The sequence below is a fragment of the Salvelinus sp. IW2-2015 genome, linkage group LG33 (assembly GCF_002910315.2).
Source record: "Salvelinus sp. IW2-2015 linkage group LG33, ASM291031v2, whole genome shotgun sequence".
NCBI classification, from domain to species: Eukaryota; Metazoa; Chordata; class Actinopteri; order Salmoniformes; family Salmonidae; genus Salvelinus; species Salvelinus sp. IW2-2015.
The window spans coordinates 26,478,009-26,494,483 of NC_036872.1; the positions used below are offsets into that span (position 1 = coordinate 26,478,009).

Here is a 16,475-nt window from a genome sequence, read left to right on the forward strand (position 1 = left end):
ACCCCTCCACTTTCGACACTATTTTAAAGGGCTTTACATTGAGCCATAAAATAACTTTTAAACGTATAAAATGCTCTTTACCAAATACAATAATTACGAACATGTTTACACTCGGTGTATTATTGTTTTCTTTATTAAATATGGTTATTTGCTTGCAATGCACTTCAAAGTCTACTCTACGCATTTTATAACTATGTGAAAGGATGCTACATATCTTCAAAACTGGCATGTGTGTTTGAAACGTTGGATAAATACGTAGCTAGCTAAAATGTCAACAAAAGTAACAACCTTTCACATTGCAACCAAAGAGTTTTTATAACTAACCCAAGATACAGAGCCTGTCGTTTACAATGGGAGCAAATTAATCATAGTGGGCAGAGCAAACAAGGAGGTGGGCAGAGCCAAGCACGAGCTAGTGAGATCCTATTGGCGCGTTCTAGCATTTGTTAGCACATTTCCATTAGGTAACGCCTACTCTGTGAAGTGCGCGTGTGCAATAACTCAATTCGCCATTTGCACTCCTTCTAAACAACGCAATTTTTTGAAACTTTGGCAAAGGGTAAAGTCTACAAAATGCAGTCCACTCTGTTTGATACATATGGTACTTTTGAAAACAGAAAACTGTATCGAGATCAAATTTTAAAGGGCTTTACTATTTTAAAGGGCTTTACATTGAGCCATAAAATAACTTTTAAACGTATAAAATTAGCAAATTAAATCGATGAGAAAATTTGCAGAATGTCGGCAAAAATCAATCTCGTTCCATCTTCTCCCACTGCCGGTCACTGGGCTTCCTCTCGTTACCATATTTGGTAGTGAGTGGAAACCTCAACCGGATGCTTCACATTTATATATCCGGTAAAATATCGGGCACATTTGTTTATCTGTATATCTAGCAGCTTCGTCACTTCCTGTGTCGGAACATTTTTTATTATTTTTTTTCTAGATTTATCATTCGACTATAACACAATTATCAGGAATCATGCAGAATGCATTCAATAAATTGTCAGCGGAAATATATAGTGACGTATTTTTTTCTTAACGCCTCATGTCAAAGTTCATATTTTCCACGTGTCCCACAACATGGCAGCCCGCAGTTTCTTATAGTCAGAAGTGAATTGCCCTTAAGCAAATATTATTTGTCAGACCTGTAAAAGCAGAAGTGAAGGTGATTTTATTGTTTGCTCTTCTGTATAGTAAGTCCTAGGCTGGTCGTTATTTTCAGTGCTAAATTATGCTCGTGCTTTTGGTCATTTGCATTGCTCAATCTCAGCCACTTTGCTACACTCACTGTAACTGTAACAACTCTGTAAGATATGCATACCTAAAGAAAGCAGTGCAGAAATAGTGCATGTCTGATATGTGTATTTTCAAATGTCACTTTTGAAATGCAGACTGATAGTCCAGATGAAACACATTTTTGTTAATGATGTCAACTATCCCCCTCAAACAGAACATGACAGATGTTGGTGACATCCCAGTGGTAGGTTCTCCATCACTGAAAGAGGAGAAGACATCTGACCCCAAAGAAGATGGGGTGAAAACAGATGAACCCAAAGCTGAAGGTGGAGGAGAAGAAGCAGCTTCTTCCGACCCTAATAATCTGTACCGCTACGTCCAAGCGGACCTCTTCACCTCTGAGATCTTCAAAGTGGAGATCCAGAACCTTCCCAAATTCATCGGTTTCAACGACCTGAAGAAGTTCCTGGAGAAGCATCGCCTTAACCCGCACAAGATCAAACTGTTCGGGAAGCAGACGTTTGCCTTCGTCACCTTCAAGAACGAAGAGGAGAGGGACAAGGCCATGAAGATGGTGCACGGCATGCAGTGGAAGGGCCGGGTGCTTAGTGTGCGCCTGGCCAAGCCCAAGGCGGACCCTATGCTCAGGAAGAGGGGGCGGGATGAGGCCGGGAGTGCCGGGCAGCCCCCCTCCAAGCGGCAGGAGGCAGAGGAGGACGAGGCACCGCTCAGCATACAGATTGCCAACGTGGTGACGCCCCTGTGGAATGTGCCTTATGAGGAGCAGCTGAGGAGGAAGGAGCAGGAGGTGGAGGGGGTGCTGCAGAGACTGGCCAGGTACAGAGATGTGTATCGACCCATGCCATGTGTGGCTTCTGGTTCACTTCACAAGAATAACCTCAAGTGGGGCATCGATAGGATTACTGCAGTCTATTGCATTATATCCTGTCTTATTATATCCTGCCATGAAAGACACCACAGAAATGTACTAATGAGATGACTTAATAGTTTATAGATGACTTTAAGGCCTTTATCTGGTCCTTCCTTTGCTCTAATGAACATAACAATTGGATGTCTTTATTTGAGTATGTCTTTAATAACAATTGCCTACAGAGAAGTGTGTTACTCAAACTACACAAAGGAAAACTGACTGTACATCATGTTATTATGTCCTCCCATTTTCTGTTCAGAGAAATAGGCAACACCAACAAAGCGATGCTGCCCTGGCTGTTTGTGCAGAAGGAGAAGTACAAGAGAATGTGTTGCCCTCTGGAAGAAATTCGCCCATCTCCGTCACAGGTACAATGCAATACTGTAGAAACCTCTCTTAGTGCTGTTGTTTTGAGACCCCCAGGATGTTATATTTAAGCAATAAGGCCCGAGGGGGTGTGGTATATGGCCAATATGTCAGAGCAGCTCACAGATCACTGCACTTGTACATAGCCCATCCAACTACCTCATCCCCATACTGTATTTATTTATTTATTTATCTTGCTCCTTTGCACCCCAGTATCTCTACTTGCACTTTCATCTTCTGCACATCTACCATTCCAGTGTTTAATTGCTATATTGTAATTACTTCGCCACCATGGCCTATTTATTGCCTTACCTCCCTTATCCTACCTTATTTGCACACACTGTATATAGACTTTTTTCTACTGTATTATTGACTGTATGTTTGTTTATTCCATGTGTAACTCTGTGTTGTTGTATGTGTCGAACTGCTTTGCTTTATCTTGGCCAGGTCGCAGTTGTAAATGAGAACTTGTTCTCAACTAGCCAACCTGGTTAAATAAAGGTGAAAAAATAAATAAATACCACGCCAAAGGGCTGTTCATATGCGCAATGCAGAGTGCCTGGATACAGCCCTTAGCTGAGGGGTCTTATTGAGATAATAAACAGGTTACCAACGTAATTAGTAAACAAGTAGTTTTGCGTCATACCTGTGGTATATTGTCTCATATACCACAGCTTTCAGCCAATAAGCATCCAGGGCTCGAACGACCTGTTTTATAATAGGCCTACATATGGCTGCCTGCCCTGGCAACCTGGGGTGAACCTTTGCTGTCGCAGCTTGTAAAGATTTTTTGTGACTACATCAAGAACCTGAAATCATTATGGCTATTTCGTTGTGGGGTTGATTGAACTAAATCCAGATGCACTCTGGCCTTTTGATCATCCTGCTGAAAATGAGTATCTCAGCTACTAGCAAGGCGTTTGACAACTTGGTGTCTTAACGAAATACATACACTGACTTCAGTCCCTGCCTGGGTATGCACATGCTGAACTTTGACCCTAAGCATCCCTTTGAAAAGAGTCTTCTTCTTTCCCCTACTCTTATCATGCAGGTTGAATACAGGAACAAGTGTGAGTTTGTCATTGGTATTGGAGCGAATGAAGAGGATAAGACCATAGGCTTCCGACTGGGGAAGTACAAAGGGGGCTCCTGTGCCGTGGTGGGACCCTCAGACAGCATCCATGTCACCACTGAGGCCAAGCGAGTGGTCAGTGAGTTCCAGAAATACATCAGGTATTAATGTCGTCTTACTGAGAGGGAGGCCTCATCTCTGTCCTGCACTGATCCCGCCCTGATCACAGGACTCAATGTCACGTCTCAGTTAAATATTCTGGCCAATGTATCAGATCTGCCCTATATACACTATTTGACCTATATACTGGTTTTAGCATGCAACAAGAAGGAATCCAAAATAAGGCTGCACACAGCAATACAATAGCCTGGTGGCCTCAGATCTGTTTCTGCTGAATATACAACTTTTCTGGTTGTCAACTATATAGCTTCAACAGCTCTAGGACCACCAGGCTAGAAAAATGGGGGTGCTAGATGTAAATAATGTTATCACCTTCTTTTGACCCATAATTTGTTTATCTACACAGGACAACCCCATACTCAGTGTACAGCCCTGAGACATACGAGGGCCACTGGAAGCAGCTAACAGTGCGGACCACAAGAACCAAGCAGGCCATGGCTATGGTGTTCTTTAACCCACAGGTACAAATAAAACATTCTTCAATGTGGTTAATATTACATTATAAACTGGGTGGTTCAAGCCCTGCATGCTGAAAGCTGTGATATCAGATCGTATACCACAAGTATGACAAAACTTTTATTTTAACTGCTCTAATTACGTTGGTAACCAGTTTATAATAGCAATAAGGCGTTGCGTCGTGCAAAAGAACAGCCCTTAGCCGTGGTATATTGGCCATATACCACACGTTCTCGGGCCTTATTGCTTAAATAAAAAAATATAAGCTTGGGCTGTGGTACAGAAATGTACACATTATGCGTTCTGATCTAAGAATCACTACATTCATCACTGGATTCTTTAGCTGAACAATATAAGTGTAGTGACTCTCCTTTCAAATCCTGTCATTTATTCTCGCCTTTTCTACTTTGCAGAAACTTGAGGAAAAAGAACTAAATGTCCTGAAGAGCTCTATGAAAGAGTATTTCACAGAAGGTGACGGGAAAGAGAGTGGTGTAACCGCTCTGTACTTTGTGTCAGAGGGACAAAGGTAAGATCATTAGAAAAATAACAATTTAACGGTGTGAGAATGCACATAATAGATAACCTAGATAACCTGGACCCTTTCTTTCTAAAACTATCTGCTGAAATTGTTGCCACCCCTATTACTAGCCTTTTCAACCTCTCTTTCGTGTCGTCTGAGATTCCCAAAGATTGGAAAGCAGCTGCGGTTATCCCCCTCTTCAAAGGGGGGGACACTCTTGACCCTAACAGCTACAGACCTATATCTATCCTACCCTGCCTTTCTAAGGTCTTCGAAAGCCAAGTCAACAAACAGATTACCGACCATTTCGAATCCCACCATACCTTCTCCGCTATGCAATCTGGTTTCAGAGCTGGTCATGGGTGCACCTCAGCCACGCTCAAGGTCATAAACGATATCTTAACCGCCATCGATAGGAAACAATACTGTGCAGCCGTATTCATTGACCTGGCCAAGGCTTTTGACTCTGTCAATCACCACATCCTCATCGGCAGACTCGACAGCCTTGGTTTCTCTAATGATTGCCTCGCCTGGTTCACCAACTACTTCTCTGATCGAGTTCAGTGTGTCAAATCGGAGGGTCTGTTGTCCGGGCCTCTGGCAGTCTCCATGGGGGTGCCACAGGGTTCAATTCTTGGACCGACTCTCTTCTCTGTATACATCAATGATGTCGCTCTTGCTGCTGGTGATTCTCTGATCCACCTCTACGCAGACGACACTATTCTGTATACTTCTGGCCCTTCTTTTGACACTGTGTTAACAACCCTCCAGGCGAGCTTCAATGCCATACAACTCTCCTTCCGTGGCCTCCAATTGCTCTTAAATACAAGTAAAACTAAATGCATGCTCTTCAACCGATCGCTGCCTGCACCTGCCCGCCTGTCCAACATCACTACTCTGGACGGCTCTGACTTAGAATATGTGGACAACTACAAATACCTAGGTGTCTGGTTAGACTGTAAACTCTCCTTCCAGACTCACATCAAACATCTCCAATCCAAAGTTAAATCTAGAATTGGCTTCCTATTCCGCAACAAAGCATCCTTCACTCATGCTGCCAAACATACCCTTGTAAAACTGACCATCCTACCAATCCTCGACTTCGGTGATGTCATTTACAAAATAGCCTCCAAAACCCTACTCAATAAATTGGATGCAGTCTATCACAGTGCCATCCGTTTTGTCACCAAAGCCCCATATACTACCCACCACTGCGACCTGTACACTCTCGTTGGCTGGCCCTCGCTTCATACTCGTCGCCAAACCCACTGGTTCCAGGTCATCTACAAGACCCTGCTAGGTAAAGTCCCCCCTTATCTCAGCTCGCTGGTCACCATAGCAACACCTACCTGTAGCACGCGCTCCAGCAGGTTTATCTCTCTGGTCACCCCCAAAACCAATTCTTCCTTTGGCCGCCTCTCCTTCCAGTTCTCTGCTGCCAATGACTGGAACGAACTACAAAAATCTCTGAAACTGGAAACACTTATCTCCCTCACTAGCTTTAAGCACCAGCTGTCAGAGCAGCTCATAGATTACTGCACCTGTACATAGCCCATCTATAATTTAGCCCAAACAACTACCTCTTTACCTACTGTATTTATTTATTTATTTTGCTCCTTTGCACCCCATTATTTCTGTCTCTACTTTGCGCTTTCTTCCACTGCAAACCAACCATTCTAGTGTTTTTAGTTTTTATTTTACTTGCTGTGTTGTATTTACTTCGCCACCATGGCCTTTTTATATTTTTATTTATTTATACATATATTTGTTTGCCTTCACCTCCCTTATCTCACCTCACTTGCTCACATTGTATATAGACTTATTTTTTTTCACTGTATCATTGACTATATGTTTGTTTTACTCCATGTGTAACTATGTGTTGTTGTATGTGTCGAACTGCTTTGCTTTATCTTGGCCAGGTCGCAATTGTAAATGAGGACGTGTTCTCAATTTGCCTACCTGGTTAAATAAAGGTTAAATAAATAAATAAATAAAACATGGAAATGTTGTGATTGACAGATAATGTTGTATTCACTAAGGCAATCCCCTAACCCGGAGGACTTGCCGTGTGAGCTGGTAGCTGGAGAGGAGTGTATTCACGAGGAGCTTCTTGGCCTGAAGTTCAGGATATCCCCCCATTCTTTCTTCCAGGTGAGTATCCCATGTCACGTATCGTAGCTGTAGAGTCTTCATCCTATTTACTTACCATCTTCGGTCCATTTGGCATTGTTTTTTAAATTATATGTCATTATATTGAGATACTGTATGTTGTATTTCCTCCACCATTTTAAGAACCTCCAAGTTAGTGTCTCTGAGGTACAGCACTATGAACTCTGTTCTATAGCTGTAAAATACAATGGGTATCATAAGTATTCATCCCCTTGGATTTCTTCACATTTTATTGTTTCAAAGTGGGGGGGGGGAATTATTTAATTGTCATTTTTTGTCAACGATCTACACAAAAGACAAATTCTAACTTTTTAAAGATTAATGAAAAATAAAACACTTGATTGATTAGATAAGTATTCACCACCCCTGAGTCAATACATGTTAGAAAGAAACACATTTGGCAGCGATTACCGCTGCTAGTCTTTTTTTATGTCTCTAAGAGCTTTGCATACCTGGATTGTACAATATAAAACAAATTCAAGATGTTGGTGGTCATAGCTTGACAGCCATTTTAACTCAAAAAGCAGATTTTAAGTAAAGATTTAAGTCAAAACTGTAACATGTACTGTCTTCCTGGTAAGCAACTCCAGTGTAGATTTGGCCTTGTATTGTAGGTTGTTGTCCTGCTGAAAGGGGAAATCCTCTCCCAGTGTATGGTGTGAAGCAGGTTTTCCTCTAGGATTTTGCCTGTGCTTAGCTCCATCTCATTAATTCTTATCCTGAAAACTCCCCAGTCTTTGCCGATGTCAAGCATACCCATAACATGATTCAGCCACCACCATGCTTGAAAATAAGGAGGCAATTACTCAGTGATGTGTTGTTGGATTTGCCCCAAACATAAGGCTTTGCATTTAGGCCAAAAAGTGTGTTCCTTTGCAGTGCTTTTTTTTCAGTATTATTTTAGTGCCTTGTTCCATACAGGATGCATGTTTTGTAATATTTTCACTATGTCATTTACAGTGTATTCAGACCCCTTGACCTTTTCCACATTTTGTTATGTTACAGCCTTATTCTAAAATCGATTAAATAAATAAATACATCCTCAATCTACACACAATACCCCATAACGACAAAGTGAAAACAGGTTTTTACAAATGTATTACAAATAAAAAAACTGAAATACCTTATTTAATTAAGTATGCTATGGGACTTAAAATTGAGCTCAGGTGCATCCTGTTTCCATTGATCATCCTTGAGATGTTTCTACCACTTGATTGGAGTCCACCTGTGGTAAATTCAATTGATTGGACATTATTTGGAAAGGCACAGACCTGTCTATGTAAAGGTCCTACAGTTGACAGTGCTTATCATGAGGTCGAAAGAAGACCAAGCCATGAGGTCGAAGGAAGATGGCGCTGACAGAGATGGTCGCCTCGCTTCTAGTCCTATGCAGTATTTCGTTTTTTATTTATTACATTGTTATCCCAGGAAATCTTAAGTCTTATTACATACAGCCGAGAATAACTATTGGATATAAGAGCGACGTCAACTTACCAACATTACGACCAGGAATACGACTTTCCCAAAGCGGAACCTCTGTTTGGACCACCACCCAGGACAATGGATCTAATCCCAGAAGCCGACCAAAAACAACAGCGCCGCAGAAGGGGCAGACGGAGCGGCCCTTTAACAAGGACTGCTCCCCCCTCTCCTTCTCCATGGCCCGACGTGAGTAAAACATTTAAACGTGTTAACCCTCGCAAGGCTGTTGGCCCAGACAGCATCCCTAGCCGTGTCCTCAGAGCATGCGCAGACCAGCTGGCTGGTGTGTTTATGGACATATTCAACCAATCCCTATCCCAGTCTGCTGTCCCCACATGCTTGAAGCTGGCCACCATTGTTCCTGTACCCAAGAAGGCAAAGGTAACTGAACTAAATGACTACCGCCCCGTAGCACTCAATTCTGTCCTCATGAAATGCTTTGAGAGACTAGTCAAGGATCATATCACCTCCACCTTACCTGCCACCCTAGACCCACTTCAGTTTGCATACCGCTCCAACAGGTCCACAGACGATGCAATCGCCTGCACACTGCCCTATCCCAAATATAATACCTATGTAAGAATGCTATTCGCTGACAACAGCTCAGCATTCAACACCATAGTACTCTCCAAGCTCATCATCAAGCTGGAGGCCCTGGGTCTCAACCCCGCCCTGTGCAATTGGGTCCTGGACTTTCTGACTGGCCGCCCCCAGGTGGTGAAGGTAGGAAACAACATCTGCACTTCGCTGACCCTCAACACTGGGGCCCCACAAGGGTGTGTGCTCAGCCCCCTCCAAACTCCCTGTTCACCCATGACTGCGTGGCCGTGCACTCCTCCAACTCAATCATCAAGTTTGCAGACGACACAACAGTAGTGGGCTTGATTACCAACAACCACGAGACAGCCTACAGGGAGGAGATGAGGGCACACAGAGTGTGGTGTCAGGAAAACAACCTCAATGTCAACAAAACAAAGGAGATGATCGTGGACTTCAGGAAACAGCAGAGCGAGCACCCCCCTATCTACATCGAAGGGACAGCAGTGGAGAAGGTGGAAAGTTTTACGTTCCTAGGCGTACATATCACAGACAACTGAAATGGTCCACCCAAACAGTCAGTGTGGTGAAGAAGGCGCAACAGCTTCTCTTCAACCTTAGGAGGCTGAAGAAATTTGGCTTGTCATCCAAAACTCTGATAAACTTTTACAGATGCACAATTGAGAGTATCCTGTCGGGCTGTATCACAGCCTGGTATGGCAACTGCACCGCCCTCAACCGCAAGGCTCTCCAGAGGGTGGTGCAGTCTGCACAATGCATCACTGGGGGAAAAACTACCTGACCTCCATGGCACCTACAGCACCCGATGTCACAGGAATGCCAAAAAGATCAAGGACAACAACCACCCGAGCCACTACGTCCTCTCACTCTGCCAACTGCGTTTATTTTCAGCAAACTTAACATGTGTAAATATTTGTATGAACATAAGATAAAAAAACTGAGACATAAACCGAACAAGTTCCACAGACATGTGACTAACAGAAATGGAAATGTGTCCCTGAACAAAGGGGGGGTCAAAAATCAAAAGTAACCGTCAGTATCTGATTTGGCCACCAGCTGCATTAATTACTGCAGTGCATCTCCTCCTCATTGACTGCACCAGATGTGTCAGTTCTTGCTGTGAGATGTTACTCCACTCTTCCACCAGGGCACCTGCAAGTTCTCGGACATTTCTGGGGGGAATGGCCCCAGCCCTCACCCTCCGATCCAACAGGTCCCAGATGTGCTCAATGGGATTGAGATCCGGGTTCTTCGCTGGCCATGGCAGAACAATGACATTCCTGTCTTGCAGGAAATTACACACAGAACGAGCAGTATGGCTGGTGGCATTGTCATGCTGGAGGGTCATGTCAGGATGAGCTTGCAGGAAGAGTACCACATGAGGGAGGAGGATGTCTTCCCTGTACCACACAATGTTGAGATTGCCTGCAATGACAACAAGCTCAGTCCGATAATGCTGTGACACACCGCCCCAGACCATGACGGACCCTCCACCTCCAAATGGATCCCGCTCCAGAGTACAGGCCTCAGTGTAGTGCTCATTCCTTTGACGATAAACGCAAATGCGAACATCACCCCTGGTGAGACAAAACCACGACTTGTCAGTGAAAAGCACTTTTTGCCAGTCCTGKCTGGTCCAGCGACGGTGGGTTTGTGCCCATAGGCGACGTTGTTGCCAGTGATGTCTGGTGAGGACCTACCTTACAACAGGCCTACAAGCCCTCAGTCCAGCCTCTCTCAGCCTATTGCGGACAGTCTGAGCACTGATGGAGGGATTGTGCGTTCCTGGTGTAACTCGGGTAGTTGTTGTTGCCATCCTGTAAAAATGTTTTTTGCTGAGTTTATATACTGTGTTTTATACCATCTATTGCACCTTGCCTATGCCACTCGGCCATCTCTCATCCATATATTTATATGTACATATTCTCATTCACCCCTTTAGATTTGTGTGTATTAGGTAGTTGTTGGGAAATTGTTTGTGCAGTAATATTTAACAAGTAATCTGTCGGAACTACACTCGCATTAACATCTGCTAACCATGTGTATGTGACCAATAACAGTTGAATTGTCTGTAGAGCTCCGAGACAGGATTGTGTCGAGGCACAGATCTGGGGAAGGGTACCCAAACATGTCTGCAGAATTGAAGGTCACCAAGAACACAGTGGCCTCCATCATTCTTAAATGGAAGAAGTTTGGAACGACCAAGACTCTTCCTAGAGCTGACCACCTGGTCAAACTGAGCAATCGGGGGAGAAGGGCCTTGGTCAGGGAGGTGACCAAGAACCCGATCGTCGCTGACAGAGTTTCAGAGTTCCTCTGTGGAAATGGGAGAACCTTCCAGAAGGACAGCCATTACTGCAGCACTCCACCAATCAGGCCTTTATGGCAGAGTGACCAGACAGAAGCCACTCCTCAGTAAAAGGCCCATGACAGCCTGCTTGGAGTTTGCCAAAAGGCACCTAAAGACACTCAGATCATGAGAAACAAGATTATCTGGTCTGATTAAACTAAGATTGAACTCTTTGGCCTGAATGCCAAGCGTCACGTCTGGAGGAAACCTGGCACCATCCCTTTGGCGAAGTATGGTTGTGGCAGCCCCATGCTGTGGGGATGTTTTTCAGTGGCAGGGACTGGGAGACTAGTCAGGATCGAGGGAAAGATGACCGGAACGAAGTACAGAGAGATCCTTGATGAAAACCTGCTCCAAAGCACTCAGGACCTCAGACTGAGCAAAGGTTCACCTTTCAACAGGACAACTACCCTAAGCACACAGCCAGCCAGAGCCCGAACTTGAACCCAATCAAACATCTCTGGAGAGACCTGAAAATATCTGTGCAGTGACGCTCCCCATCCAACCTGACAGAGCTTGAGATCATCTGCAGACAAGAATGGGAGAAATTCCCCAAATACTGGTGTGCCAAGCTTGTAGCGTCATACCCAAGAAGACTCCAGGCTGTAATCGCTGCCAAAGGTGCTTCCACAAAGTAATGAGGAAAGGGGTATGAATACTTATGTAAATGTGATATTTCAGATGGTAATTCTTTATACATTTGCAAAAATGTATAAAAAAAMATTTTTTTCTTAGTCATTAGGGGTTATTGTGTGTGGATTGATGAGAGGGGGGGTCAATTGAATCAATTTTAGAATAAGGCTGTAACGTAACAAAATGTGGAAAAAGTCAAGGGGTGTGAATACTTTCTGAATGCACTGTTGGTCATTATTGTAGAGTCACTACAATGTTGTTGATCCATCCTCAGTTTTCTCCCATCAAAGCCATTGAACTCCAATGGCCTCATGGTGACATCCTGAGCAGTTTCCTTCCTGTGCTGCAACTCAGAAGGATGATTATCTTCAATGTTTCTGGGTGGTTTAATACGTCATCCACAGCATAATTATTAACCTGACCATCTTTAAAGAGATATTCAATGCATGATTTGTTATTGTTACCCATATTCCAATCACTGCCCTTCTTTTGAAAAGCTTCCTGGTCTTTGTAGTTGAATCTGTGTTTGAAATGCAATACTTGACTGAGGCACCTTATAGATGTTGTATGTATGGGGGACAGAGGAAGAGGTAGTCATTCTAAAATCATGTAAACCCCTATTGTTTGACATAGTGAGTCCATGTACACTGAACAAAAATATTAAGCAACATGCAACAATTTCAAAGATTATACTGAGTTACAGTTCATATAAGGAAATCAGTTAATTGAAACAAGTTCATTAGGCCCTAATCTATGGATTTCACATTACTGGGAATACAGATATACATCAGTTGTTCACAGATACCTTAAAATAAAGGTAGGGACGTGGATCAGAAAACCAGTCAGTATTCTGGTGTGACCACCATTTGCCTCTTGCAGCGCGACATATCCTTTGCATAGAGTTGATCAGGCTGTTTATTGTGGCCTGTGAAATGTTGTCCCACTCCTCTTCAATGGCTGTGCGAAGTTGCTGGTTATTGGCGGAAACTGGATGTCGATCCAGAGCATCCCAAACGTGCTCAATGGGTGACATGTCTGGTGAGTATGCAGGCCATGGAAGAGCTGGGACATTTTCAGCTTCCGGGAATTGTGTACAGATCCTTGCGACATGGGGCCATGCATTATCATGCTGAAACATGAGGTGATGGCGGTGGATGAATGGCACAACAATGGGCCTCAGTGTCTTGTCACGGTATCTCTGCATTCAAATTGCCATTGATATAATGCAATTATGTTCGTTGTCCGTAGCCTACCCATACCATAACCTCACCGCCACCATGGGGCACTCTGTTCACAACGTTGACATCAGCAAACCGCTCGCCCATCTGCCGAGTGACAGTTGAAACCGCGATTAATCCTTGAAGAGCACACTTCTCCAGCGTGCCAGTGGCCATCAAATATGAGCATTTGCCCTCTGAAGTCTGTTACGACGCCGAAATGCAGTCAGGTCAAGACCCTTGTGAGGACGACAAGCACACAGATGATCTTCCCTGAGACTGTTTCTGACACATTTTGTGCAGAAATTCTTTGGTTGTGCAAACCCACAGTTTCATTAGCTGTCTGGATGGCTGGTCTCAGACAATCCGGCAGGTGAAGAAGCCGGATGTGGAGGTCCTGGGCTGGCATGGGAACACGTGGTCTGCGGTTGTGAGGCCGGTTGGACGTACTGCCAAATTCTCTAAAATGACGTTGGAGGCGGCTTATGGATGAGAAATGAACATTCAATTCTCTGTCAACAGCTCTGGTGGACATTCCTGCAGTCAGCATGTCAATTGCACGCTCCCTCAACTTGAGACGTAGGTGGCATTCTGTTGTGTGACAGCTGCACATTTTAAAGAGGCCTTTTATTGTCCCCAGCACAAGGTGCACGTGTAATTATCCTGCTGTTTAATCAGCTTCTTGATATGCCACACCTGTCAGGTGGATGGATCATCTTGGCAAAGAAGAAATGCTCACTAACAGGGATGTAACAAATTTGAGAGAAATAAGCATTATGTGCATATGGAAAATCTCTGGGATCTTTTATTTCGACTCATGAAACATGGAACCAACACTTTATATTTTTGATCAGTGTAACTTTTTATGTGATTTGCAAAGCCACATTTTACTCCTGAACTAATTTAGGCTTTCCTCAACAAAGGGGATGAATACTTATACAAGAACTATATTTTAATTATTACAATTTTATTAATTTTGTTTTCCCTTTTGACATTATTGCGTATCCTATCCATTGTCCCACAAAAATCACAATTATATTTCAATCCCATGCTGTAACACAGCGAAAAAATCCAAGGGGGATGAATACTTATTATACTCACCTTATGTCATTGACCAGGTGAACACAGGGGCAGCAGAGGTGCTGTACTCAGCTGTAGGAGAATGGGCCCAGCTGGACAAGGACAGCACTGTGCTGGACGTATGCTGCGGGACAGGAACCATTGGCATCTCCCTGGCTAAGGTACTATAGAGAACAAGAGAAATGTGTTCGTTGACTTATAAATAAAGACACATGGCATCCTACATACATAACAAGCAGGGTTGGGGGTCAATCACATTTCAGTTAAGGAAGTAAACTGAAATGGTATTTAACACAACCCTGACTACAACTGTATGGATCAATCTGTCTGGAAATGGAATAGTCCCTTTCTCTGTTGACACTATGAGCCGTACCCTGTGTCCTCCAGAGGGTGAGGAAGGTGATTGGGATAGAGATGTGTCAGGAAGCAGTGAAGGATGCCAAAGTCAACGCGAAGATCAATGGTAAGAGGCTTAATCATGTTGGTGCCTGGCATCTACTGCCACTTGACCAATGAGGCCAGAAAGAGTTAAGCCTGACATACAGTACATGTTCAAATCTAATATCTAACTCTTTTGAATATTCCCGACCCTCTGCCTAATCAATCCCCAATACATTTGCTCTAGTGCTATGAGAGAGAACCTGACTGTGACTGAAATATTTCAGGGCTGAGTAATATTGAGTTCCACTGCGGAAAGGCTGAAGATGTGTTCCAGATGGTGCTCAACGCTGTCGTATCCCCCAGCATCACAGCCATCGTGGACCCACCGAGAGCGGGCTTACGTATGTTACAAAATATACTGAATCAGTTTGTCCATGCACTGTATATTTCAATTGAGTGACAGTAATTGATTGTCTACCATCTAGATTCAAAGGTCATTTTGGCAATCAGAAGAGCGGAGCATCTGAAAAGGCTGGTTTATGTGGCATGCAATGCCAAGGCAGCCATGAACAACTTCATAGAGTGAGTATAATACCCTATCCTTTTCGTTCTGCACGTGTAGGCCAAACATTCAGTATGTCATCTCCATGGGGATTCTTCTGGTTCTAAATTCGATCTCTGTGTAGTCTGTGCAGGGCTCCCTCCAACCGTGTACGTGGAGCTCCGTTCCGTCCGGTACGGGCAATGGCTGTGGACCTCTTCCCCCAGACCATGCACTGTGAGATGCTGCTGCTCTTTGAGAGGGTGGATTACAGCTCCAAGAGCAGCAGTGAGAAACCTGAAGAAATGACCCAGGGCACTAGCGAGAAGCCAGAAGAGACAACCACCGCAACTTAATAGCACAACCTTTGCAGTCTCACTATCTGTTCATTAAGTTCAATTGTTTTCTACACGTTAATATGTAATCAACGTTATATGGATTCTGTAGTTCTTATACTGTACCATTAGGGGCAGGATAACACTGCAATTTTTTTTTTTTTAATACTGCCTTGCTGTGTAATATTGTTTTACAACTTAAAAATAAAAAGATCCCTTGTTGATGACTAATACAAGCAGGGGTCATTTCAAAGCAGGAGCCAGCCATGACAACTTTATTTGCATAAATGAATTTCACAAAGTCAGCTATCCCAAGTCGCAGTTACATACTTCATTTTCTAGGCAGCAATATCTAGCAAATAACTTCAAGTGTAAAAAGCATTTTCACACACACTTGGTAAGACAGAACACACAGGGGGAAGCACATTCGTAAAGCAATCTACTCTAACACAGCAGCCTTGTTCCCATATACGATGAAGTGTTAAGGTGCAGTCGACATTCAGGAAAAGCCACACAAACCAAATACTTCACACAATGAATGCACAGCAATTTATATTTTGTTCTAGCAGGTATTGCATCTTTTTTTCCCTTTCATGTACTATGTGCAGCAACCTACAGTATTCTATAAAAATGCATAAGACTAAGCTTTGGTTCACACTGCTCCTTTAGCTATCAGATGTAATAATGACATGATCGTATTTTGTTAAGAGGTAAAGTCTACCAACTTCATTTCTATAGATTGCCTTTTGAGGAGAGGATCGCAGTTCCACATTTCAATGCTTGAAAATGTGATTGATCAGTTGTCACAATGATTGCAAACAAACGTATTTAAAATCCATATATACTAAAGGCAATTCTTTCAAAATATGAATATTACTGTCTTGTCATATTATTACAAACACTAATAGGCTAAACAATAAAKGSKKYATYMARTAMRASRSYWKKKYKMYCMWKTWCMMTKK

The 16,475-nt window shown here is 43.4% G+C and overlaps 1 protein-coding gene across 2 annotated transcripts; it reads left to right on the forward strand.

Moving 5' to 3' along the window:
• Positions 1 to 1,078: 1,078 nt before the first annotated feature.
• Positions 1,079 to 15,618, forward strand: trmt2a (tRNA methyltransferase 2 homolog A). 2 transcript variants are annotated; one of them, XM_023979433.2, is made up of 12 exons: positions 1,079 to 1,168; positions 1,454 to 2,076; positions 2,430 to 2,538; positions 3,588 to 3,769; positions 4,135 to 4,249; positions 4,658 to 4,773; positions 6,807 to 6,918; positions 14,295 to 14,417; positions 14,644 to 14,719; positions 14,922 to 15,038; positions 15,123 to 15,219; positions 15,324 to 15,618. In XM_023979433.2, the coding sequence occupies exons 2-12, from the start codon at positions 1,457 to 1,459 to the stop codon at positions 15,532 to 15,534; spliced, it is 1,878 nt and encodes a 625-aa protein (XP_023835201.1). In that variant the 5' UTR covers positions 1,079 to 1,168; positions 1,454 to 1,456; the 3' UTR covers positions 15,535 to 15,618. The 2 variants fall into 2 exon arrangements, with proteins under 2 accessions (XP_023835201.1, XP_023835202.1); XM_023979434.2 differs by having other exon boundaries at positions 1,107 to 1,196.
• The last annotated feature ends 857 nt before the right edge of the window (positions 15,619 to 16,475 follow it).

Excerpts from the sequence above, each read along its gene's own strand:
- trmt2a (XM_023979433.2), top strand. The coding sequence starts at position 1,457 with ATGACAGATGTTGGTGACATCCCAGTGGTAGGTTCTCCATCACTGAAA. Across the intron at positions 2,539-3,587 it reads TTCGCCCATCTCCGTCACAG|GTTGAATACAGGAACAAGTG; the intron begins GTACAATGCAAT and ends CTTATCATGCAG. Across the intron at positions 4,774-6,806 it reads TTTGTGTCAGAGGGACAAAG|GCAATCCCCTAACCCGGAGG; the intron begins GTAAGATCATTA and ends GTATTCACTAAG.